This window comes from Emys orbicularis, chromosome 2 (assembly GCF_028017835.1).
Source record: "Emys orbicularis isolate rEmyOrb1 chromosome 2, rEmyOrb1.hap1, whole genome shotgun sequence".
NCBI lineage: Eukaryota > Metazoa > Chordata > Testudines > Emydidae > Emys > Emys orbicularis.
The window spans coordinates 207,868,261-207,896,040 of NC_088684.1; the positions used below are offsets into that span (position 1 = coordinate 207,868,261).

At 42.0% G+C, this 27,780-nt stretch overlaps 1 protein-coding gene across 1 annotated transcript in view; it reads right to left on the reverse strand.

The window, feature by feature from the left end:
• The window catches only part of ITPRID1 (ITPR interacting domain containing 1), a 60,534-nt gene that overhangs the window by 15,100 nt on the left and 17,654 nt on the right, over positions 1-27,780 (reverse strand). Inside the window, exons 7-10 of the mRNA XM_065399122.1 lie at positions 24,726-25,315; positions 23,152-23,206; positions 3,289-3,371; positions 397-1,902 (exon numbers count right to left, since the gene is read on the reverse strand). Coding sequence (XP_065255194.1) covers positions 397-1,902; positions 3,289-3,371; positions 23,152-23,206; positions 24,726-25,315 — 2,234 coding nt within the window. The remainder of the gene's footprint in view (positions 1-396; positions 1,903-3,288; positions 3,372-23,151; positions 23,207-24,725; positions 25,316-27,780) is intronic.

Consider the following 27,780-nt stretch of genomic DNA (forward strand, 5'->3'; position numbering starts at 1 on the left):
GGGAATCCAGATTGGTAGAATTTATACACTGAAGAGAATGGAAGAAGCAGCAAGTAACAGCAGCTCATTCTCACCTCTGAATTTGACCTGTATAAACCTTAGTCCTCCAGCTCATCTTGGTCAGTTGTTAACCTAGCAGGTACCATTTAAACACTCTCAGCATTAAGAGACGTAGTCTAACACAACCTAATTTGAGTCAAAGTATATTTCTGACATTCCTCCAATTTGTCCAGGACGGACTGTCCCTTCTTCCTATCTGTTTCCTAAACTACATTCCTGACACTTTCTCTGCAACACTGAACAGCGCTTGAGTGGATCTTGAAAAAACTAACACCCCAGGAGTTTACTCTCAATGCGCCAGATTCTATGTATTATTTCAGCAAGAAACATACTTACTGGAGAAATACTCCTCACTGCTGTATCCTGCAGGAGCTCTAACGTTTTCAAAAGCTGTAACTCTACGGTGCTGTGATTTGAACAACAGGCCCTAAGATGTTCGGAGGAAGCAGTGAAGGGAAAGGCCCACTGAAAGCAGCAATGATGGCAGCAGACACAATGACAGCTGTGACCGCACTGGGCAGACTGGGCACCCAATGTTTCATGGTAGGATGATCTGTATTTCCCATGAAGCCCAGTGTCTAGGGAGACTGATTTTGTGAGATGACCACGTCTACAGAATGGAGGGAGAAGATTTGGGTCAGGCCACCGATTTCTTGTTTTTATTCCAATTGTGTCAGTTTGAATCGAAGCTTCTCTTGTCTCCTTTAGACTTTCCTTCAAAATACCCAGTTCTGAAGTAATTACTGGCTCACCCTCAGAGCATTGGGACCCTATGGATTTAATTTCTAAAGACTGGCCTTTGCCAAGGCCTTCACTCAGGGAAACTTTTTGCACAGTGGACACCAGCCTTGAAGACATCTGAACAGTAACAGACTTGCAGGGATTAGTGTGTATTTCAGCGTTTTGGACAGAATCATTCTTCTCCATTTTGTTGGCTTCTGATATTTTACCCAAACAGCAAGTCTCTGTGCTTTCCTGGGAACTAAATTCAGATCTGCAGTAAGCAGAAAAATTAGCCACTTGTAAAGAACTGCTTGAAATAACCTTGCTTTCATTTTGTACTTGTGAGACCTGCCATTGGGTCTCTGGTGTCCCTGTTTCACAAGAGCGGCTTATACTGTGTATATCAATGTCTGGTTTGCAAAACTGCTGACCACTTGTGGCCTTGGTGACTGGAACCAGGGTATCAACTTTACTGAAAATCTCCTTATCACATTGCTTTCCTTTTACATGTCCTGTAATACCTTCCTGGATATTTTCCTTAAGTACTTTCCCAGCATCCTCCTCAGTCAAAGGTCCCTCTCTTGCCTCTTGTTTGGCATAGCCTCCACTGCCAGTGAAGTCAATGGGAGTTGTGCCATTCTCTTCAGCGTGAGATGGAGCTGGAGTTTTGGGTACTGAACCAAAGTATAAATGACAGTCAGGTTCTGGGGTGACAATATCTCTCACATCCTGATTACCAGCCTGAAAACATGGAGTTTGCTGTTGTATGCAGCTCTCCTCTTTCTCCAATTGCCCTCTTCCAATTTTAATCTCCTGCTTATTCGCATTGTACACCATTTCTTTGACAAAACCCTCTGATTGATCACTGAAGACTTGATGTAGACCATCTTCCACAGTTAGTGAGAGGGCGGTCTCTTCCCTGTGGTCCTTGTGTTCTCTATCTGGACTAGACACCCTTGGAATGTTCTTGCAATCTGCAGTGGAGGTGTTAGCAACAGGGCCCTTTGGCTTTTGATGAAAATCCTGGTGTGACACAGCGAGAGCTGTTCTATGTGGCAGAGCTACTTTTCGGTCATGGGTATCACAGCTGAGGTTCAGGTGTCCTGGAAAAGGTGGATTCTGCAAGGAAAATGAGAGGACACTAAGAATATAATATTGCAAAGCCATGGACTAGTTTGATGAGATGGATAATGGGACTTTATCTTGAAGAATTTTTAAATACAAAAGGAACTCTTTTGTTTGGTACGTGGTTAAGGGCCGATTGTGGTCAGTTGGTCCCTGGGTGGTCAGGAGAGCAGAATGAGGTTTCTCCTCCTAAATGTTGTACCAATTTCACACAAAAGCCTTGTTTTCACTGGGGAAAAAAAGGTGTGTTCATAATTCAAGTTAACATTCTTGTGAAAACAAGGTGATCTGTAGTTTTCATATGAGTTAGCAGGCTGAGCAAAAGACTAGACACTTCATTGTGAAGACAAGACCAACAGGGCCAATCAAATTTTCAACCCTTGCCCCTCACACCTACGGAGGTCTGCACTATATGGGCCTGATTCACAGCTCATTGACGTAAATAAAAAGACTTTTGTTGACTTCACTGAGCTTTGGCGCAGGGAGTAATGTCACTTTCCACCCGCTATTTTGAATTCTCATTAGAAGTTCTAGTTACATCTTACTGCAAGTCTTTGAATATAGGGGATTTGGAAACCTCAAATTGTGCTACTGCCTAGATAACATTATGCTGAGAGATGCTAATGGCTGCCATTAAGGAGCTTTTTGATCCAAAAACAAACTTGTTAAAGACAGGTGTGCCAAGCACTCATTTTCAGGCTCAGTGGCTCCTTTATCTGCAAGCAATGGAGGCTACTGTTCAGTGCACTAGGCCACATGGCAGGTCAGAACTAAGTTGTATGGACAGTGGGTCTTCCTTGGATACAAACAGAGGAGCTAGAATATTGATTGCAGCTGAGTGTAGGCTGGAGGCAGAAAGCAAGAGAAGCTGTTGCAAATGTGGCCCTAAGGGGATGCAGAGAGACAGAGCTTCATGGGCTATGAGCTTGATGGAGATTCACATTGAGCTATTTCTGAGCGAGCAGATGGCCTGCTGTTTCTACTGTGTTCAGGGAAGACTTTCTGTAGATCTTTTGTAAATAAACTAGATTACACCAAAGAATATACCTGACTCACATCATCTCTTCCCAACAGATACAACCCAGCAAAGCCCTAAATGTTGGCTGACCACTTGAGCCAAAGTGGCAACAATACAATACAGTAAGATAGGATATAAGTAGCCAAAGTGGAATAGTTCTACAAGGTATAATTTTGGACCTTGCATAGTATTCCACTGGGGTAGAAAGGTTTTTTTTGCCTATGAAAATCTCCCTTTTTTCCCCACAGGGAATCTCAGGGAAATTCCATCCCCCTGTATTGCTTTTAACCTGATAACTTTTGGGTATTAGTTTTGCTCAAACTTTTCATTAATCTCATTGAAGAATATCAGCAGCTCTTTACTTGTAAAGGTAAGGGCTCCGGTGGTTCCTCCAGAAATCCACTGCTGTCAGACTGGCAGCTGTTTGTTCTTGTCACCAGCACTTCTGCAGGGAGAAAAGTAGGGGAGAGAAGAAAGAGATTCAAACAGCAAGCCAGGATAAAAATCAGTAAATGCTTCCCACTAGATCCTACAGTGGGTGGACTTTAAATGTTCGTCCCTGTGCTAAGTATATTCCTGGTCCTAGGGTTATTGCTCCGAATCCGATTATATATCTACAACTAGAATGAACTACAAAGTGAGCCCAGCGTAGCTGTAAATACCAGGGCAGGCATCAATTTAACAACAGGTATAATCACCACCTGTAAGTTCCATTTTACATATGTGTAAAACAAATGTCATCATCTGAACACTCGACATAAACCAATGTAAATAGTCAATAAACCACTTGTCCTATTGCTTTGTTATTTCACTTGCTAAAATTGTTGACTTTTGACTGTCTCAAATGTGAAATTGCAGAACTACTAACTGTAGTCTGTAACCTATCATTTAAATCAGCTTCTGTATCAGATGACTGGAGGATAGCTAATGTGACACCAATTTTTAAACAGGGCTCCAGAGGTGATCCTGGCAATTACAGGCCTGTAAGACTGACTTTAGTACTGGGCAAACTGGTTGAAACTATAATAAAGAACAATATTGTCAGACATATAGATGAACATAATTTGTTGAGGAAGAATCAACATGATTTTAGTAAAGGGAAATCATGCCTCACCAATCTACTAGAATTCTTTGAGGGGGTCAACAAGCAGGTGGACCAAGGGGATCCAGTGGATATAGTGTACTTAGATTTTCAGAAAGCCTTTGACAAGGTCCCTCACCAAAGGCTCTTATGCAAAGTAAGCTGCCACAGGATAAGAGGGAAGGTGCTCTCATGGATTGGTAACTGGTTAAGATAGGAAACAAAGGGAAGGTATAAATGGTCAGTTTTCAGAGTGGAGAGAGATAAATACTGGTGCCCCCCAGGGGTCTGTTCTGGGACCAGTCCATATTCATAAATGATCTGGAAAAAGGGGTAAACAGTGAGATAACAAAATTTGCAGATGATACAAAATTACTAAAGATAGTTAAGACCCAGGCAGACTGCGAAGAGCTACAAAAGGATCTCTCAAAACTGGGTGACTGGGCAACAAAATGGCAGATGAAATTTAATGTTGATCGATGTAAAGTAATGCACATTGAAAAGCATAATCCCAACTATACATATAAAATGATGGGGTCTAAATTAGCTGTTACCACTCAAGAAAGAGATCTTGGAGTCATTGTGGATAGTTCTCTGAAAACATCCACTCAATATGCAGCGGCAGTCAAAAAAGCGAACAGAATGCTGGGAATAATTAAGAAAGGGATAGATAATAGGATAGAAAATATCATGTTGCCTCTATATAAATCCGTGGTACACCCACATCTTGAATACTGTGTGCAGATATGATCGCCCCATCTCAAAAAAGATATATTGGAATTGGAAAAGGTTCAGAAAAGGGCAACAAAAATTTTTAGGGGTATGGAACGGCTTCCGTATGAGGAGAGATTAATAAGACTGGGACTTTTCAGCTTGGAAAAGAGACGGCTAAGGGGAGATGATTGAGGTCTATAAAATCATGACTGGTATAGAGAAAGTAGATAAGGAAGTGTTGTTTACTACTTCTCAAAACACAAAAACTAGGGGTCAGCAACTGAAATTAATCGGCAGAAGGTTTAAAACAAATAAAAGGAAGTATTTTTTTACACAACGCACAGTCAACCTGTGGAACTCCTTGCCAGAGGATGTTGTGAAGGCCAAAACCGTAACAGGGTTCAAAAAAGAACTAGATAAATTCATGGAGGATAGGTCCATCAAAGGCTATTAGCCAGGATGGGCAGGAATGGTGTCCCTAGCCTCTGTTTGCCAGAAGCTGGGAATGAGTGAAAGGGGACGGATCACTTGATGATTACCTGTTCTGTTAATTCCCTCTGGGACACCTGGCACTGGCCACTGTCGGAAGACAGGATACTGGGCTAGATGGACCCTTGGTCTGACCCAGTAGGGTCATTCTTATGTTCTTATTCTTAGGTCAAAGTAGGATTGCATGCCAAGGCAGAATGGGGTTCCCAGGAGTGGAGTCATTCTGGACTTACTCCAGGCAACAATTTGGCTCCAGCCCAGCCTCCCAACAGCTACATAATCCTCCCTTCTGTCTAACACACCACTTCCCACAACCTGTGGAAATCAACCATTTTCATCCCATTGCATGTGAAGCTAGTTACCTAAGGGTTAATTCACTGTCCCAAAAGACAGGACAAGAACAATCAATAGACATTTGTGTGCATTAAGAAACATAAAAAGCAGAAACACAAAAGGATGCTTTTACCCAATAGCCTACAATGAAATGTGTTACATATATTCCATTTTGACGCTTGAATTAATAAAGGGTGGAAAACATTTGTAAATGAAGGCAATTGTAAAATCAAGACCAGACCATTGGTTAAATATTACAAATTCATAAACTGTAGTATTGTCAATGTGCTTGTCACCAGCACATAAACTGTCAATTCAGCAATTGTTGCCTCATTTTTTATGGGAATTGTCGGCTTGTATCCTGCAAATCAATAATTTGCATCAAGATTGCTCCAAAATTTCTGTTTTATGCGTGGTCTCAAAATCACAGTTCAATTTCTCCCATGAGAAAAATATTCCACCACATCTCTAAACTTTTATTTCAAGGTGTTTCAATTACCCTTTGCACCTTAGCCAGCTGCTGCTGACAATGTATCCTGCTGTCCTACATCCATTCACATTTATCAATAAAGAAACAAAAGCAGAGCATAATTTTTAAATGTAGTAATTTTTCCGTTGTTGTATTCCCAATCTGCATTAGACTCAAACTGATGTCCTATATGAGAAAGATTCCACATCTCAGATAGGGTCAGTCTACTGTAAGTTTGGAAATTCACACTGCTGTTAGAAGAATGTATTAGTTCGTGTTACCTGTATTTGTTTGGGAGTGGTGGTGATTAAGATGTTTATTCTTCTGCTGTTGCATGTGGGTTTTATAGGCAACTCATTGCTATTGGGAGTTACATGGAGGAATCTTCTGAAAATTAATAGAAGACTAGACCTTTTAGCCCCCCCCCCCCCGCCATCTACCAAGTTTGTTGTAACCATGTCATCACACTCTTGTATGACCCAATTTCCAACAGATTGCATTGAGTTGCATCCACACAGCACTTTTCCACAACACAGCCATCAAATACTCAATCATGTTTGCACATCACCACTTACTATGCTACTTACCCTTGTTTGTATCCATGAAAAATCTAAAAGTCCCTGAAAGGCATGCACACAAAATGAACCAGCCAGATGTGAAGCATCTTAATGCACAAGAGGAGGATAGAAGATTGGTTGAGCTGTCTACAGATCAAAGTACAGCATTACAACCTAGCTACAGAAAGACAACGATGTGCCTCCCTAGACTGTAGGCAAGGGTTACACATGCCTAGCTGCCATGATTTTCAACAATGTATTAACTATGTTGGATGTGGAGACAGAGCCAACCACGTCACTAAGTGGTTACAAACTGTAATATAGACAAAGTATTAATGTCCATTTTGTGTTCAGATTCCGTCTTCTACTGTTTTGTAGTTTATTTAAATAAAAACTCTTTAGGACTGTGGTTTGAAAGCACCCATGGCTTGTTTAGGACAGAATGGGCACGGGGAGGAAAGAACTGCATGTTCAGGTAAGGTTACATCAAATCACTGAAGTGACAATGACATACTTATTGCAGAAGTTCTATAAGTAAAGACAGAAAATTTTGAAAAGATGAGACTTTCTCTCTTGTCGGTCAGCTTCTCAGGTTTTTTCTTTGCTTTTATTCAGGCCAATATCTCTTTTTCTTCAGTGAGAGTCTGCCTATGACAAGACTACGTAAAATCTGAATATGAAACTCAGGGTACGGGCTCAAGGTGAGGACGGACTTTTTTCCAAACCATTTTAACTTACACATCGTGCATTTGGGAGAACTGGGACGCATTACTGTTTTGGGGAAGAGGGATTGCTTTGCAGTCTGTGGGCTTGGTAAAAGGTGAAAAAAGTTAGAATCATAGAACCATAGGGCTAGAAGGGACTGCAAGGGTCACCTCAGCCAAGATGCAGGATTTGTTGTGTCTAAAAACCATTCAAGACAGATAACTATACAGCCTCCTTTTGAAAACTTCCAGTGAAGGAACTTCCATGACTTCCCTAGGTGGTCTGTTCCATTGTCCTACTGTTCTTACAGTTTTTCCTTAGATTTAATCTAAATTTGTTGTGCCGTAGTTTGAACCCATTGCCTCTTGTACCACCCTCTGTGGCAAGAGAACAAACTTTTCTCCATCTTTCTTATGGCAGCCTTTCAGGTATTTGAAGACTGCTATCATGTCCCCCCTCAATCTCCTCTTTTCCAAACTAAACATACCCAGTTCCTTCAGCCTTTGCTCGCATGGCTGCATTCCATCCCTTTAATCATCTTTGTCACTCACCTCTGGATCCTTTCCTGTTTCTCTACATCCTTTCTATACCTTGGTGACCAAAATTTGACACAATACTCCTGCTCAGGCCTAACCAGTATCGAGTAGAGTGGTACTATCACCTCCCGTGACTTGCAGGCTATGCTTCTGTTAATGTAACCTAAAATTGCATTTGCTTTAAGTAGCTATTATGAGGTAGCTGACTCCATGTGAAACATCACTTAGCACTTACTGTAGACATAGTTTAACACCTTTACACTTGAGTGAGCAGTTGGAGGGCATCCACCCTTTGGTCCCTGTACTGTGGGTCAACTCTAGGCGTATGCACCACTTCAATTCCACTTCAACCTTCAAAACAGGGCTGATAAGTGAGCCCTCAGTTGAGGATATGCCTTATGCTGGCTCTCTGCACAGCAGTGGATTTTACTTCCTATGAACACTGTGGTAACTAACTTTCTTGCCAATGATAACTGTAAAAGTATTTAGTGGCTACCACTGTAAGCAAGCTGTTAGCGTTTCAATAAATTCTCCTTTATCATATATAATAATGCTGGCCTACACTAGGACACTGACACTTTGATAGCCCCTTAAATCAGAATTACTCAGTACACCAGGTTTCTCTCAAGCATACAGATTGAGTATTCAAGATAGTTTGGCCCACTCCACATTAGCAGCTAAACTTTCTCAACAATGGTTGAAGGTCACCCAAAGGGCACAAGTTGTTGCTGGCAATGGTCATTCTCCTAGGGCTGGGCTACACTAAAGCTGTAAGTTGACCTAAGTTATGCTACTTCAGTTAGATAAGTTACGTAACTGAAGTCAACGTAACTTAGGTCGATTTACACTGGTGTCAACACCGCACTGTGTTGATGGCACATGCTCTCCCGCCGACTTATCTGTACTCTAGCTCCCTGCGGAGCATAAGGTGTCAATAAGAGAGTGCTCTGCCATCGACTTAGCTTGTCTTCACCAGACCCATTAAAATCGACACCGCTGCATCAGTTGCAGCAGTGGCGATTTAGGCATAAGTATAGACAAGCCCCTAGTGTACAGAGACTCCCAAACCTGCAGAGATTTTCAGCATGTATGCAGAGCTTAAAGGGGAGCTAAAGTGTGTTTCGAAGAGGAGCTCGAGAGGAGACCTTTTCTGAGTTATGAATTAACAATTACAACTCAGAGAATTGTGCAGAGAACACATCTGGCCATGGTAGAAAGGGGAACTCTGAAAATTTCCCCCAAAGATGCTAGAAAGCCTTGGCTCTTAGCCTTGCTGTGATAGCTCAGATTAGGATGGTTTTGCTCTTAAATCCCATTTCTGTTCTGCAAGAGTTGTAAATAAAAGTAGATTAGGATAATTTATTAATCCTGTGACTGCTCCACACCTATTTAGTCTCCCATAAGAAAGACTGCTTTCCAGGTCCCAAAGCTCATTAACCACTCAGAGCTACTTTATCAGTTTAATTCAGTCCAATAGTTTCATAAAGAGACTTAATCTCCCCATTTTGGGGGGTGCAGTGGATACAGTACTTTCCAAATTCAGCAATCTCCAGCACATAAGGTTAGGGCAAACAGACTGTTTGAAATTATTGTGTCTGTATGTTTACTCCTAATGGAGGAGTACTGTTTTGTGGTTAAAATACACGACCGGGCTCCAGTTCTGAGTTCAGCTGCAAGTTCTGTCACTGGTTCTCTGTTGACCTTATGCAAGACACTTAACCTCTTTGTGACCTGGTTTCTAATCTGAAAAACCGAGTGAATATTTAACGTACCTCAAACGGATGTTGTGTTTAATAATGCAAATAATGCTGGGTGAATGCAGCAAAAAAGTATCCAGTACTATTCACATGAATTTTAAAATAAATTCGCTTAGGCCATGATCACACCTCGTTTGTCTTTCATGAGCATTTGAATACTTAAGATTTATTGGCACAAATATTCATAATTTTCAAAGCTGGATGAATGGGTATTTGAAGAAATTGAATTTTAAATTCACACGTGTAAAAATGCACATCAAAGTGCTCACCTGCTCATCCAGTCACAAAAGAGAAACAATATGAGGTGACTTATCTGCCCAACAACAAGTAAGCAATGTGGCTCAAATTGTAAATGTGTGATAAACCCACACAGAGTACATTTTTCTAAAAAATATCCAGCACATATATTTGAATAATAAATATATTCCGAGAAACAGAGATCATGGATATTTTGTAAGGGGGGAAAAAAGGCTGAAGGAGTCATTCTGAATTATTCACTCAGCTGTATTTGTAAGGCACTTTGCAGTCTTTCACACAAAACTCTCAAGGTCTTTGCATAATTATAAATCATGACTTTCTCCTCCTTTAGGCCCGATTCAGCAGGATACTTAAGCATATGCCTAACTCTAAGCAGTGAGTAGTCCCAGTGCAACTATGGTAAGCTACCACTGTGATGAGAGTCAGGTCTCCTGCAGCTATTACATGGTGGTGGTGGATCTTGAATGGAAACATTTGATTACAGATTGGATGTTCTCGTTTCTAAAAATGTATATATAAAAAACCAAACAAGCATGAAAACAAATTAGAGTGACTTGTAAAAAATCAGAGCTCAGGTTTTAAATTGACTTTTGGTGCCTAACTTAGGCACTTAAATCCATATATAGGTCACTTTTATTAAGAAGCCTATCTTCAAAGGTGCCAAATATCAAAACTCTAACAGAAGAAATTGGGCATAGACACTGACTCCATGGGTGCTCTGGGGCTGGAGCACCCACGGGGAAAAATGGTGGGTGCTGAGCACCCACTGGCAGCCCCCTGATCAGCTCCCCCCCCACCCCCAGCGCCTCCCGCCTGCCACGATCAGCTGTTTTGCGGCGTTCAGGAGGCTCTGGGGGGAGGGTGAGGGGGTAGGAGCAAGAACATGGCGCGCTCGGGGGAGGGGGATGGAACTGGGTGGGAAGAGGTGGGGCAGGGGTGGAGAGGGGGTGGGGAGAGGTGGGGCGGGGTGGGGCCTTGGGGGATGGGGTGGAGTGGGGGTGGGGCCTAGGGGTTGAGCACCCTCTAGCACTTTGGAAAATCAGCACCTGCCTGCTGTGCTTGGGGCAGCAAAAAAGCTAGAGCCGCTCCTGTCCACTGGCAACTGTTAGAGGATGTGTTAGAAGTATGCGCAGAGCAACAAACGCATTTGGAAAGAGGGTGGTCATCTTATTTGTGCACATATATTCCACAACAGCCTTTGGAGTTGATCCTGCTGAAATGTATCTCGAAAGGGCTTTCAATTCATCACCTAAATCACTCGCATCAATATTGCGCATGTCATCATGTGTCAACACTGTCTCTAGTGCCCTGCATTGCTGGAGTAGGTCTTCTTCAGGTGTAGTGAGGAGTTTTGGAATATCATACAACATCCCAAATATACTGCTGTGCTCCTTGAGCTGCATGAAATGTTCTTCAACTGACTGTATTGCACAATCTAGCACTTGGTTAAAGAATTCAACTTTGAATTGTTGTTTGGGGTCTCTTATGGGATTATCCCGTGCCTCGTAATCAAAATGTCTTCTTCTTTGGTGACTCTTGTATTCTTGAATGGGTGGGAAAATAGCTTCAGTGTGAAGTTCCTCTGCCAACTTCTGTGCACTCTTCAGAAAGTTTTGAAATCCCTCATCTGACCAGTAAGACTGTAGGTATGACTTTGCTTTGTCCAGTTGTTCCATTGCTCCACATATAACAAGGTCAGCACCTTGGAGTCTCTTGCTTACAACATTTATTTCAAACAATATGTCATGCCACAACACTAAGCCACACAGAAATTTGAAGTTATGTATGTTTCTGGTGATTCCATTTCCCTCTGCCACTGTTCTCCCATGAACAGTTCCTGTCATAGCATTATCCTCCATAATGGCAACTATGGCATCATGTATCTTCCCAATTTGACGTTTGATAGGCTTTATCGCCTCCACTCGACTTTCCCATCGTGTGGCACTCAGTGGTTTCAGTGTCAGAGAGGATGTTCCCAGATGTTGCTTCAAAATTTGCCATCGATGAGTTGATGCAGAGAAAAATACATAGATGCTTTGAATTACATTAAAAAATTCAGCAGCCTCACTAGAAACTGATGCTGCATCACTGACCACCGACTTCAATGAATGAGAACTGCATGGGACAAAAACAGCTTGAGGGTTTAACTCTTGGATCGGTGTCTGCACTCCTCTGTTCTTTCCTCTCTTGTTGGCACCATTATCGTAGCCCTGACCTCTTATGTCAGCCAGGGCCAGCTCCAGGCACCAGCGCAGCAAGCAGGTGCTTGGGGCGGCCAGGGGGAAGGGGTGGCACGTCCGGCTCTTCAGCGGCGGGTCCCTCGGTCCCTCTCGGAGGGAAGGACCTGCCGCCGAAGTGCTGCCGAAGAAGAAAGCGGCGCGGTGGAGCTGCCGCCGATCGCGATCGCAGCTTTCCCCCCCCCCCCGCCGCTTGTGGTGGCAAAAACCCTGGAGCAGGCCCTGATGTCAGCTATAGCAATTCCCATATCTTCCAGCTTTTTAAGAAGCATATTTGTCATACCAGCTCCTGTAGTATCATCAATGTCAATAAATTCTGGAAAATGCTCTCTGACAGTCACTATTGTAGGGACATTTTCACTAGGTTCTGTTGTTGTTACAAAACGCACCATTAAAAAGTCATTTGTTCCATATGGCTGATGTCAGGTGTGCAGTCCAGAATAACAGAGTAATATCTTGCTGACTTCAGGTCTGCCACAATCTTTTGTTTGACTTTTGTTGCCAGTAATTGTATGATCTTATTTTGAATTGTTTTTCCAAGGTAGTGGTGTGTGTACATTTCTTGGGTGGTGACTCTTCTTAGATGCTCCTGGAGTACAGCATCAAACTCAGCCATCAGCTCCACAATTTTAAGGAAGTTTCCACTGTTTGGCACATACAGCTGATCTGAAGTGCCACGCAGGGCTAGGTTTTGGGTAGCAAGCATTCTCACAATGGCAATGAGCCTTTTCAGAACATTTTGCCAGTAAAGAGATTCTGATGCAATCTTCTCTTGATGCTGATCATCTATGGTGGCCTTTAACCTTAGTCTCATCTCAAGCTCTTTCCACCTATGGAATGCTCTCTGGTGATTTGTTGCCTTCTCATAGCATGCCAGATTTCTAGCCAGATTTTTCCAGTCCTTTGTTCCTGTAGAACCCAATGTGGCTGGAACATTAGAGGGAAGAGTTTGCAACAAACACAGTATGCAGTATTCTGGATTTTTGAGTACATAAGCCATGGCCTCTCCACTTTGTCACCATTGGGGATTTCATGCCAGTAATGTGTTGGATGGAAACTTCTATTTTAATTGGCTTTGGCGAACATGAAGTTTTTCACTTGCTGTGGCCCATGCAGTACAAAGAAGTCCCTCAGGCTACTGCTCAAGTAGGTCCACAGTCCTGGATCATCTAGACTTAAGGAACTAAACTCAGCAGCAGCTGTTTCTTGCGCCTCCACCACACTCTTCTCTGCTCTATACTTTTCTTCAGGAATGTGCATGGTTACATCCATTTGAGATGGAGATATGGATGCTGCAGTAGCTGCCAGGTCACCTGCACTCTGACTAACTGGAAGATCAGGCTTCTCCTCACCACTCACATCCTCACTGGGGCCGGAAGGCTCATCGTGAACATTTATGTCTATGTATCTCAGGAGCGCTCCTTCCTGCTTAGATAGAAAAGCTTCTTTTGCTTTCTTTCTTTTTCTGAATGCTGCCCCAGAGGGGCGTTTTCTTCTTTCACTCATGACTACTGTTCTGTACCAGCTATAGTGGCTCTCAACACTCAATTGAAGGGGACAAATAAGCAGGCTGGTAGCAGGGCCTGAGTGAGGGAAGATATCAGCGTCTTAAGGGCCTAACTGGCTCCTACTACTTCAGTTGACTGCCTGTTCTCCTCAAGCGGGTTCAGGGAAGCAGCAGGAAACAGGAAGCTCCCTGAGAAGCTGGTGTTAATCAGTCCAGGCTCCTGGGGGTGCTAGAGAGGAACATAAGAGGCTCCTCCTCTCTCTCCCTGCAGCTCCTGCTGCTTTCGGTTATTCCCTCTCACCTTTTCTCCTGCCTGCCTGTTATGCCTCTTGTGCCCTCCTTCCTCCAGCACAACACTCCACCATCTCTGTGCATCTAGAGCAGAGAGAATACATATGCACCAGCAGCAGACACAATTTTCTACACAGTCTGGAACCTGAGGCGGTCACCTCAGTTCGCCTCATGGTAAGGCCAGCCCTGCAGGTATGTGACCAAAATGTCTTGCGCTAACCTGTGCTGCACATCTGCAGGGCAGCTCCACATCACTGCCAAAATTGGGGAGTGCAAAACTGCCACAATTGCACATTCTGCCTTTATTCTAAAGGGCTGTTTTTCAGCTGTTCTGATTACCAATATCCATGCCATGCACACTTAGTATCACTGAAATACAAAACAGCATGTTTATGATTCAAATATATTTTCTGAAGCATTTAAAAACTTTATTTTCCCCACTGCAGAAGTAAAAATGTACAGGTCAGATGGTGCTAGCAAATCTTTGTTTATATTTACTTTTTAAATAGAAACAATATGAGGCCCAATTCTACAACCCTCTCTCATGTTTATAGTCTGTCGCCTTCTAGGAATGCCCATTTCAATGGAATTTCTCATTGGAGTAAGGGCTGCCCAACTAGGCGCATCGCCATATGACTAGACCTGACAAACAGAACAACATGCAGCAGCATAGGAGAATGATCACCAGGTGGCAGCAGCAGACAAACCATAACTTCAATTTTCAGTGCTGGAATAAACTACAGTTTTCATTAATGCCCTCCCACTGATCTTTGTTTTAAACAAAACTATAGTAGAAGTTAGAAAAATCTTCTTATCTGAAACCCACATTATAGGAAACTGGGTTATGTGCCCCACGATGCATTAGTTATATCTTATTCAAAATGCAGGTTAGCTAAATAAATTCCATGTCCTCTGTTCCATTTGGATTAAGTGAGATTCTTGTTTAAATTAGCATACACAGTATTACAGAATCATAGGGTTAGAAGGGACCACAAGGGTCATCTAGTCTAACTCCCTGCCAAGATGCAGGATTTGTTGTGTCTAAAAATCATCCAAGTCAGATGGCTGTCCAGTCTCCTTCTGAAAACCTCCAGTGAAGGAGCTTCCACTCCCTAGGCAGTCTGTTCCATTGTCCTACTATTTTTACAGTTAGGAAGTTTTTCCCGAGATTTAATCTAAATCTGCTATGCTGTAGTTGTCTCTTGTCCTTCCCTTTGTGGCAAGAGAGAACAACTTTTCTCCATCTTTTTTATGGCAGCCTTTCAAATATTTGAAGACTGCTAACATGTCCCCCCTCAATTTCCTCTTTTCCAAACTACCCAGTTCCTTCAGCCTTTGCTCACATGGTTTGCAATCCATCCCTTTTATCATCTTTGTCACTTGCTTCTGTATCCTTCCCATTATCTCTACATCCTTTCTATGCATTGGTGACCAAAACTGGACACAGTACTCCAGCTGAGGCATAAGCAGCTCTGGACAGAGCAGTACTGTCACCTCCTGTGACTTGCAGCTATGCCTCTGTTAATGCAACTTAAAATTGCATTTGCTTTTTTTGCAACAGCATTGCACTGTTAACTCATGTTGAAGTTGTGATCCACCACATATTACCGGTAACATACAAAATCCTGTACCAAACACAATTATTATTATTATTTATTTGCATTTTGGTAATGCGTAGGAGCCCTAGTCATAGGCAAGAACCCCGTTGAGCTAGGGGCTGTACAAACACAGAGCAAAGAGACAGTTCCTGCCCCCAGAGAGCTTATAACAAGAACAGAAAACTTCAAGGCACCCAGGGTCCCCAGAGATGTTGCTGTATAATTATTCTACTTTTACCAAAGAAGAACCCTCTTACCCTCCTTCTCAAATAGTCTGGCCTGTTTTTCTTTCTGTAATCACAGATAACACTGATACATCTAAGATGTGATGTACATTTTCAGTTATATGGTGCCTATATTGTAGATAATTGTGCAATTCTCTCCTGTTTTCTGCCTCCCACTGTACATGCTATTATTTATTATCACATGTTTTTATAAGGCACGCATCACTGTGGTATAGGGGCACGCTTCACATAACTTGAAAAGGAACAAAATGTATTTAGTTATTTTGATTTAAAAGTGATTATCCCAGGCTCTAAGCATTTCATAAGATTAAATCACGCAGAATAAAAATAAATGTATAAAACATCCTCTAAACTAGCCATGTAACAACCACAGAATAACTAGCACATCACCATAGCCCTCAGCCTTCAACCTATTCCCACCCAAAACACCTGAGAAATTAGGCGCTTGGCATCATGTTCCTCATGAGCCCTATGCTTTAGAAAATAGTGAAGAGCACATGCTTTCATAGCTCACATTTAGTAGAAAGCCTTGGTGAGGAGCAGAACCGGGTGAAAAATTTCTCTAGAACAACTTTTAAAATGAAGAAAATTCTGTTTTCTATAAAAAACAAATGAACGTATTCCTTTGTGTGTTTTCCAACCCCCCTAGAATTGGAGAAGAAAATTTTAGATGAAAATGGAAAAAATGTTGTTTAATTAAAAATTTTGATGGGGGAAAAATATTTCTCAACAATCTCTAGTGAACAAAATGTTGCAACTTACTAGAAAGGCCAGAACTGAGTTCTGCAAACTTCAGAGGTGGGGGTTCTTTACTGAGAATGCCTCATCTTTGGCTCCAGCAGCCACACCCTAAAGGCAATTGGGTCAGAGTGAGAGCGAGAGAGTATTGTCTTTAAGGTATCAGGGGTTGGGGTCATTTTAGGTGTGATGATGCTGCCCAACACTTTGAATTTCACACATTTTCACTGGGAATAATCCAGGGCACAGGTGTGATATGCTCTGACAACCAATCTCACTCAGAGGGTAGGCAGCTGCTTTCTGCACTAGTCAGAGCTTCTGAGTGGCTTTCTTGCTTAGTCATAAACAGACTGCATTGGCAAGTCTAGAAATAATGAAGGTGTGAATGAGCAATGTGAGATCTGCCTTTTAGAGGAAAGGGCATAATATTTTAGTCAGTGATGCATGATCAGAATTATTTCTAGCCATTGATACAATTTGGGAGTCTAAGAGAAGTGATTAATCTAGCTAAACCCTGAGATTACAGCCCACTTTGGCAATGGTCTTTTATCCTCCTTCAATTGATGGAACAGCTTCAGACTTTGCCAGGTCCTCCCAGTATTTTTCCTTGCCAGCCAGCATCACCTCCATCTTATTAGTGATTGAGCTTCAGCCAATTGGCTTTAATCCATCTTCCAATCCCTGCCAAACTTCAGGAGAGCCTGGTGATGGCTATGTCTGGTTCTGATGAAAATGAGATGTAGAGCTAAGTGTCATCAGCATACAGATGACATTGCAGATATTATTTCACAATCTCCCCAAGTGGCAACTGCATAGAGACATGAATAAAAAGAAATGACAGGACTGAACTCCTGTGGGATTCAACAGCCGAGTGCCCTGATGAAGGAGGAGGAGTCACTCAGCACCATCCTATAGAATCACCCCAAATAGAATGAAAATTCCCCCCTTCCCTGCCAGGTCCAGTAACACTCTCTGCTAAATGGTATCAAAAACCTCTGAAAGGTCAGCATGGATGTCTTGACGTGAAGTTCATCAGCCAATGCTATTAGCTCTGTTTCCATGCTATAGTCCAGCCAGAAGCCTGACTAGAAGGGGATTTAAGGACTTCAGGATATCAGATTTTGGATTAGACCCATCATGGCCTTCTCAGTGATCTCAGCCAGAAAGAAAAGGCTCAGGACATGAATGGGGCTCATAGGCATTACCACTGTACAGATAAGTAACAATATTGGTGTCCATTTTTTTAAGTATGTTTGACCACAATTTGTTTGCAACTTCCCTGCAGCTTTCCCTCTCTGAGGGAGGGATTAGGTCCAAATCACAATAGCTTACAATAGCTTAAAAACCTCTAACTAGAATACTGCATAAGACTCATTTGGAGGGTGACACAGCATAGTAAATCCTTGTTCCTTGACCCAGTATCCACTTTGACCTTAGCTCCACAGAGGTTGTTCTGAATCTGTTGGGACTTCTCTGTGAAGAACTTAAGTTCCTCAGAGCAGAAAGAAGCCACCCAGAAGAGTTCCACTGTTCAGCATTTCCACAGCGGTCATCACAGATGACAGGAAAGCCCACCTATCTCCCACAACAGCTATAGCAAAGTAACAGTAGTATAGAAAATATTTGGGACCAAGTCACCCCGTTACGCCATACTTACGCAGATATAATTCCACTGAAGTTAAGGGAATTACACCAATGTAAAACCCATGTAGCAGAGTGGAAAATCAGCCCCCTTTAGGTCACAGGCAACGAGATCCATCACTGGATTTCCACCAGCAATGCTCTAATTTCCCTCTCTCTCACCCCATTTGTTGGAGGTCATTATTACACTAAGGTGACCTGTCAGGACTGTTCAGAAAGTGGGGACAATTAAGGACTACAGTGTAAATGGTTACAGTGTGACAGTTCTAGTGGTAACCAGGACAGTGAATTACCTTGCTACCCCCTTCCGCTGGCGAGAAGGAATCTTTCTTATGGTAGCTGGCTCTATGTTGTTACTATTTTGCTAAACATTAAAAATGATGAGAGGCAACAGGAATATCCTGATGCTAGAAGAAACATGGAAATAAATGTGGATTCCTTTCCCGTACTCGTGGTGGCATGGAGCAATCAATGCCATGCACGTTACAATGAAGAATAAACAGGATTCACACTGTTGGAACGCAGTCAATTAAGAAAAATACTGATTGCATTCTGGAAATATTCCCATGGTGCCACACTGTATGTGGAGTTGGTGGGTAGGAGGAGTGAAGGTGTGATAATTAAAAGAATTGCTACTTGATAAGTCACAGGAGCTAATGTGTTAGCTTAGCATGCTGGGAAGCTAGAATGTTCCCAGCTGCTGCGAAGACGGAGTATAGTTTGATCCCTGGCACCATTAGTTGGGACAAGATGAATCACGAATGCTCTAATAGTGAGTTTCCATGTCACAGTGTGCCAGATGGAGGTGGTTACTTCTCTGATTGATTGCCTCTTGGGCTACAAAGAGGTTTTCCAGCAGGCTAATGCCTTTATGTTGGCACACAACCTTCAGGGATCAGCAGGTCCTTCTTTGGTCAATACCACATTGGAATCCTTGCATAGCAATAGTGTGGCTCCCCTAATGGGGAAAGGCATTGAGGAGTAAAGAAGAAAGAAGTGGGAGTGAATGAATACAATATTGTACAAAAATAAACCTCAGTTCCCTTGCATCCATAATAGACGTTGTTGCAAATGAATCTTCAGACACGTGCTGAGTTAACGGGCATGAACAACACCGAAACATCCTTTAGTTAAACCCAATACTTTACAAAGGCTAATTGAAAACGGAAAGAACGATGGGGGGTAGAGAGAGAGAGAACAGCTCTATTGTCAAGTATCGAATATGAAATCCCTGCAACAGATGAGTTTACATGCAAGCCTGCACCTCATCAGGACAAAGATACAGTGGAGTTATTTCCCTCAGAACACAACAGCACCAGTCCCTTGCACTGCCCAGCCAGCTTTCTCAACTGTGAGCTTTAGAATATAAACAGCCAATAAGTAAGAGCAATAACTATAGCTTCCTGCTGGGAGCTAACTCTGCCTGTCATGCATTTGCTGGGTCCTAATACAGGACAGTGAATAAAGCTTCATTACAGAACAATGGAGTTAGCTGCCAGAGCCTACAGATTTGAATAAACAACAAATAAGCAACATCTGCTCCAGCATATGTGTATGGTTAAAAAAAAAAGGCACAAAATAAAAGAATTTGTAAATGCCAAAAGCAACACTAAACTGCCAGTGCTACTGTAGAGCGAATTTTTAATTGCACATGCATACAGGCAGGCTGTGGGTATTAGTCTCACATATGTCTGGTTGCTGCCAACCTGGGAGTATAGATGAATTTAATTAAATAAGGATTATCCCTTCTCCCCAGTACAATTACTTATTTATAACAATGATAAAATTGCCTAATAAAAAATTGTATTTTTTTTTTTTAAAAACAGAGCTAGAAAACACTGTTTTCCTTGTAAGTCATTCAGGGATGTTTGGGGGTTTGAGTGTCTTTTAAAATTAAGTCTCAGCATTCTGCCAGAAGAGAAAAGAAGAAGAAAAAAAGCCTTATCATAAAGCCTGCTGCATTTAAACAGCCAAAATCTACATTATGGAGAAATATAAAGAAGGCGCGCAGCAGACAGGGAATTGGCTTTCATGGGGAGTGTAGAAAATTAAGCAATTGGACTAAAATTGAGGCCAGGCTACAGAACCAAGGGAAAAGTCCATTTAGGGCAAGTACTTCAATAAGTCACCCATTTCTAATATGCTCCATTTATGCAAAATACTCTGTTGCTAGTTAGCCCTACTTCTTCAGCACCTAGCACTACATCCAGAGGTAATGGAGTGGAACAGCTTCCATTCCATCCCTATTTTCAGATGCTTGTAACTTACGTTTCTTACAATAGATCCTGCTGGCCAACTGAGAAAGAGGTCCCATTGTGCTAGTTACTGTACAAACACAGTAACAGACAGTCCCTGCCCCCAAAGAGATTACAGTCTACATTAGCATTCACTTTTGGGGCTAATGTTTTCCATAATTAGGTTCCTATTTGGAAAAGCACTTCAGCATGTGGCTTTAACCATGTGCTTAAGTCTATCCCTGTCCTGGAATGCACTTAAGGACATACTTAACTTTAAATACATGTTTAAGTTCATCACTATTCAATTTAAGTTAAGCATATACTTAAGTGCTTTGCTGAATTGGGGCCTTAAGGTTAGATCCACAAAGGGGACTTAGATTCAGTGGTACAATGTTCTAGGTACTTTGCCCCCAGTGGAATCCACAGTTCCGAGTTAGGTACCTAAATACATTAGAGGATCTGGCCCTACATTGTCTTCTTTGAAATTAAGACAAGTATCAATAATACCATAACAACAGAGAAAAACCAGAATTTAAATCACATGCTGAAATAACATTTTGGAACTACACCTTGTGTCACAGACATTAGTACAGGTGTAGGCAACCTATGGCACGTGTGCTGAAGGCGGCACACGAGCTGATTTTCAGTGGCACTCACACTGCCTGGGTCCTGGCCACCGGTCTGGGGGGGCTCTACATTTTAATTTAATTTTAAATGAAGCTTCTTAAACATTTTAAAAACCTTATTTACTTTACATACAACAATAGTTTAGTTATATATTATAGACTTATAGAAAGAGACCTTCTAAAAATGTTAAAATGTATTACTGGCACGCGAAACCTTAAATTAGAGTGAATAAATGAAGACTCTGCACACTGCTTCTGAAAGGTTGCCGACTCCTGCTTAGTATAATACTTGTACTATTTACTTATATGATATTGGTTGGCCATTTAACTGGATGACAAAGCACTGCTGTCAGTATAGGCAAAGTAATCACATTCTACATACTGTACCATGAAATCTCGACTAAGACTATGCTTATTTCTGTGTTTTAGGCCAGAATGCAGGGTACCTGTACCATGAAATCTCGACTAAGACCATGCTTATTTCTGTGTTTTAGGCCAGAATGCAGGGTACCTAGTGAGAACAGTATAATTATGTGATCTGCAGAAATTAATACTACAGTAATTCACTGGAGCTGGACAAATAGTAGGAAACTATGAAGGATACTATGAAGGAAACTATTCCCATCTATTTGTGAGCATTTTAGCAAATCCTGAATTGGTTTGGCTGTGGTCACTCTCTGTGAATACTTGTGCAAATGAGGTTTTCTTTGCACAAATGTTGGGGAATGACTATTCTTTGTGTGAATACCAGTATGACGATTATTTGTGCATTGGTGTGGGAGCATGTCTCTATTTATAAAGATTCAGTTGTCATTCAGGAAGCAGAAACAAAACAATACCATGTAACTGAGGTGATTAATACACCATGAATAGCAAACAGGAGGACCTTATCCAAAGCCCAGTGAAGTCAATGGGAGTATGTCTACACTGCAATAAAAACACCCGTTGCTGGCCTGTGTCAGCTGACTAGGGCTCACAGGCCTTGGCCTGCGGGGTTGTTTAATTAGCGGTTAGACATTTAGGCTCAGGCTGGCCATTGGAGAGTCCCAGAGTCCAGGCTCCATCCTGAACCTGAATGTCTACACTGCAATTTTTTAGCCCCACAAGCTCTGGTCAGCTGACACGGGCCATTGCGGGTGTTTTATTGCAGTGTCGGCATACCCTTGAGAGTCTTTCCATTAATATCAATGGGCTTTGGATCAGGCCCATCGTGAACAGCCAAAGACAGGACCAAAACAAACAATCCGTAAGCTGAAATACACCCACATACAGTGTTTATTGAACGATTACGTATAACTAACACACCATTCAAACAAAAACCTGCTCACAGATCATTTGGAAACAGAAAGAAAGAAAGGCTGTCGGATATATTATTCACTGCAAATAGTTTGATCAGCTCTAGCATTTACTAAGTGAAGCTTATGCACTTGGGGTGAACTCCTGGCCTCACTGCAGTCAACGAGACTTGTGCTATTGACTACACTGCCACCAAGATGTCACCCTTGGAGATGTCAACTCTTGGGTAAATCAATGGGATGTACAGATGATTTGCATCTATGGATATCAGGCCACTTATTTATGTGACTAAATATGGATTTACATTTAAATCATCAATATCATTCTATTACGATATGGTAAGGCCCACCAGGATTTCTCCCTTTATTCCTTGCTGTCTGTTCCTTGCCACTCTCAAGCTCAATAATGACTCTCCCTTGCTCTGGAGTTTGTCACTGCTGCTTTAAATACAACTAGAGGGAGGAACCCTGCTAGACATTCCCTGTTCTGGAGGCTGAACAGCCTGCTTCTCCAATACTTCCCATCCATCTCTCTAGCAGGAAAAACTCAGGACTCAAACTCAGGAACTCCCACAGGATGTCAAGACACACTTCCACTTTACGTCGGTCCAGCAGTTTGTGCTTTAACCCTTTAAGCACTTAACACAGGCCCCAGCCTGGCAATGAGTTGTGTATGAGCAGACCTCTAGGCACACACACACACAGCCCCTTTGACTTGGTGTGCATACTTGCAAGTCACATTATTTTATTACGTGGAATGCTCATTTGGTTGGCACATTTATAGTTGTGCATCCAAACTGCATAGATGGTAGGAACAGCTAGAGAATGCATTCTGCAAGAGATGAGAAATTAGAAAAAATACACAGCAAAATTAATTTCTTTTTAAAGCTACATTTTTTCTTAATACCTACCTGAAGTGCTGTCATGAAGATTTCCCCCTGGAGTTTCATCCTCAAAGCTCTGGATCTGAGACAGAAAAATAACAAACAAAAGCAAAACCAGCTTATTTATTATTACAAGTGTATTTCCCCTTTTAGAATTAAGAATTTCCAACTGAAATATTGTTAAGTCTTCTTTTGGTGGCTCTTGTTTTTATTACTGTTTAGTATTTTAAGCCAGGATCTAGTCCTGGTCACCCTCCAACTCCCATATTTAACTGTCAATGCACAAAGGCCCCCTACACCTATACTATACATTCAAGCTCTTGCCACTGAACTGGCTCCAACAAATGCCCCTCAGAAAATGTGCCTTTATTAGCATAAATCAGACTATGGGGCGCAATTCTTGCAATGAGGTGTAAGGAAGGGCAGGATTTTGCTCAGAGAATGTATTTAGAGAAGCACCCAAACCTCCCGTATAGGGATTGGTGCCTCCATTGTGCTAGATGCTCTTCAAAACGTATGCGGCTAGTTCGGCCCTTTTAATCCACTGTGCTGAACCACACCGCCTCAGAGAGGTACAATAGTGTTTCATGTGTTTCTCTCCAAGCTGGGATGGGGGAGGACAGCACCATGACCCCAGCCTTGCAGTCAGGGCTTAGCATTTTTCTTAGCCACTGTAGGACATATAGGTAAATGTAGGCTGGGACAAAAATCTTGTAGCAAAAGAAAAACTTGAAACAGGATTCGGATGAACGAGCCTCCTCTCCATGGATCCAGAATCCCACCTCCCCAAGATGACCCTTGAAAGTGGAAACCTTCCTTAATCTGCTGCCATCTTCTACGGAGGAGGCATGCCATCTCTCTCTCTCAAATTCCAAATGTCTGTAGTGGGTTGCTGGCTGTTTCCTCTCCCCATTTCCTTGGTTCTTCAGGGAGACCCTAATTGTTGGCCTCCTTCCCCTATCCTTAGTCTTTGGGTGGCTGGAAAGATAAGCCTGCTCCTCTGTGCATCCTATTAGAATTGCCAGTATGGGGCAGTAGCCTTTCTGGACCTCTTTCTGCAGCAATGGGACCAGACACACTCCAGCTGATCCCACTGTTGCAACTGCACACTGTTCTTATATAAGACTAGGATTGACAAACATTCCAGGTTATGCTGCACCACACTGACCCTGATCTGCTTCCCATTGCTCCTAAAATGTATTGACAGCAGAACATCAGGGACTAGAGCCATGCCATGGAATGTGGATCAGAGGACAAGCTATTGCTTTGAATGAGCTTGTTTTTAGGACACAGAGCTTAAGGAACAACTGCTGGAAAGCACGTTGGCATTTTATACTACAGTACTTGTTGACACCATTGATTTTTTTTGTGAAACATCTGTGCCAAATTTTTTGACAGTAGTTTTAACCTAAATTGAAAATCTTAAACAGTCTATAACACACAGAGAAAGGGGTCTGGCTTCTCTCCCTGGTGCGGGGATATGATGTTTGAAAACATTATACTTTAGCTCTCATCCTGGACCAGAGAAGCCAGATCTACACTTGTATTTACCATCTGTACATGCACATTGTCCTTATACAGTACACTGAAATCTGCCTTACCTCTTCCATTTCAAATGAATCTGGAGGCTTGCCCTTTAGACCAGACACCCTTCTGAGTGTGTGGGTCAAGAGCAAATTGGACTCTTTCCTTGGTCTGTCTTTGACAGCCATCTCCGATGCAGAAGGAAGCTGGGGCTGCTTTATAGGTATATATGAATAAACCTGAGATTTCCCGGTTGGAGCCTGTGGCAGCTGTGATAATGTCAGTGCATCATGCTCAGTGGAAGAATGTTCCTCTGTCAGACCCACCAAGGTATTATTTTCAGAAAAGCCTGTCCTGATTGCTGTGCGCCGGTCCATCTCAGCATAGGTGGGAGACTGTTCTTCTCTATCCTTGAATGACTCTGAATTTCCAGAAGCCCGAGCGCTCCTTTGCAGTATTGTTGCCTGTCTAGAAGCTTTTCTCAGAAGATGACCTAGCCTTCTCCGCTTGGCTCGTGTGGCCTCGGCTTTGTTCCTCTCAATGTCCGTCATGCTCTTTTCTTCCCCATTACTCTCCTCTGATTTCTGTTCCTGGGTGTTAACACCATTCAGCAAAGAGGAGAAGGCACTAGTCACATGATCCAAGACTTCCAGTTGTCGAAAACGCCCTTGAGTTTGATGGAAAGGGATGAAAAGACCCATTGTTAAAACAGAAAAGAATAATGTGGTCATGACCTAAACTAACGCTATCAGGTTACACACAGTTGTCAAGGTGGTTCAGCCTTTCCCCTCTGCTTTTCTTCAGAGAGGCTGGGAATTCTTCAAATAACAGGCTGCTTTGGGAAATGCATGCTAGGGCTTCTCCAGATCCCTTTATTATGGATTCTTTTTTATCCATATTTTAAAGGCCAAATTTTGAAGAGTGGTTTCCAAAGTTCTGCAACCAAAATTTGCAGGGCGTACAGAGAGAGATGCATGAATATGGCTTTGGGAGCCTAACTTGAGACTCAAAGATTCAGCAAAGAATTTAAACGTGCTTAAACTGAACTTTAAAGAGCGTGTTTCTGAGCTACACTATGGGCCCTATACTCCATGCTGGCAGTTAACATGGACTTAAAAGGCCCTTAGTGTAAATGAGAATCACTCCCTAAATGTTTTGTTGAAAAGGGATGGATTTAGGTGCTTAAAGATAAACATGTGCTTAAGTGCTTTGCTAAATTGGGGCCATGCATGTTACATGTATGTGAATTAAGATGAATTGTATATTTGAAACAATTGACTACCTTCTGGAGCATAATTAATTTTAAAACTTTTCACTGTTAATGAACACATTAAGGGCCTGATCCAAAGTTCACTGAAGTCAACCAGTCTTTCCATTGACTTCAAATGGGTTTAGGATCAGGGTTATAATTGCTTGATTGTGCAACTCTTAAATCAGGTAGTACTTATAGAAACAGTTTCATTGAGTTCATTGGATCTACTTGTGTTAATACTACTCAGCATAAGTAAGCACTGCAGAATCAAGCCTCAAGTTCTCAAATACCATAAGCCAGATCTGATTCCAGTATTAAGACTGAATAGCGATTTGTACTATGAGTCACCCCACTGAGCTCAATTGGTCCACTCAGAGTACGGTGCTACTCACTGTGAATAAAGGTATCAGATCAGTTCTCAAATATTTACAGTTGGCTGTCATCCAAGACTTCTGTACATGTATAAACCCTTTAGCTGGTAGTGATTAAGTACTGTAATTTATTTCAATAAATAGTTCACTGTATTAACCAATACAACCCCTAAAGGCTCTGTTCTTGTTTTCAGAGCAACAGAAAACAAGCAGTGCATTGTCCTCCACAGACACAGCAGAATGCACACACAGAAGTTTCATACGGTTCCCACAGCTTGTTAAGCTTATTAAGTCTCTGTAATTTGCTGGCGAATATTATTCCACAGCATAACAGCTGAAGGGAAATGTTTTAATTTTTCATCTGTTTTACAAAAAAAAAAAAAATAATAATAACCAAAGAATTTTGGAGTTTTCCATTATTGTAAAATGTTGTCAGGTTATTGATAAAAGGAGCTACAACACATCTGCCTGTATATTGTGCCCCAAACCCTTCCTGAGGCAATGAAAATGTCAAAAGGGCTCCTGATTCCTTGAGAAATTCACTAAGGAGAATAGATGGCAAAGTTCTAACGTTCTTGGCTTCCGGTTCTCCTAGTGAGCAGCCAAATGTATTGCATATATTCTGCGTGCAGACTGTTCACTGATGATTAGACAACAAGGGGATATTTAACATGGATCTGAGCTGGGCCTGTGCATGGGGACCAGTATCATGACATATAATTCCTGACTGTTACCATTTCTCTCTAAGACTCATGTTTTTCCAAACACTGCCTGATTTTTAACTTCAGAGGAGGATTTTGCCATCCCAAAGTCTTTTTAAGGACGATGACAAAGCTCTCACTAGCTCTGGTTAAGAACTAGTAATTGGATCTACCAGTAAACAGAGTACAGAGTGGTATTTTGTGATATAAAGGTTTTATTGGCATGAGTTTGGGATGATGGTATGAGTCATTCATGGCTTTGCATATCAATGATGCCATCACATATTCCCCGAATAAAACATATATCCTCAGTATTGTACATTGTTAGGCTGTTAACCGTGTCAGGATGTAAAAATACCAACTTCTAATCTCCTCTGAATTATTAGTGACAGAATGGTCTAACGTTTCTAATTTAAATCAGAACCACGTTTTATAGTTTGATATAGATTGCAAAAGCAAAACAACATGTCAAAAACGACCTCAGTTTCTGACAGCTAATGAATGAATCAAATGATGAGGAAAAAGAGAAGCAAACAATAATTCACTAATTGTGAATGTAATCAATGCACAATCTAATCCATCCCTTGTGTAACTGCACCGATTTCAACCAAGTCACTTGAGGAACTACATCAGGCTAACATTGCTTCATTGCTTGATCCTCCCATGCAGGCCGCCCCATTGATTTCAGTGGGATCGCTCCCAGGAGTAATGTTTAAACATGTGAGTAAGATGAGCAGGTCTGAATTTAGCCCACATTACTTACAGAGCTTTTAGCTCTTTTCCTAAATACTAAGGACCCAACTCTGCC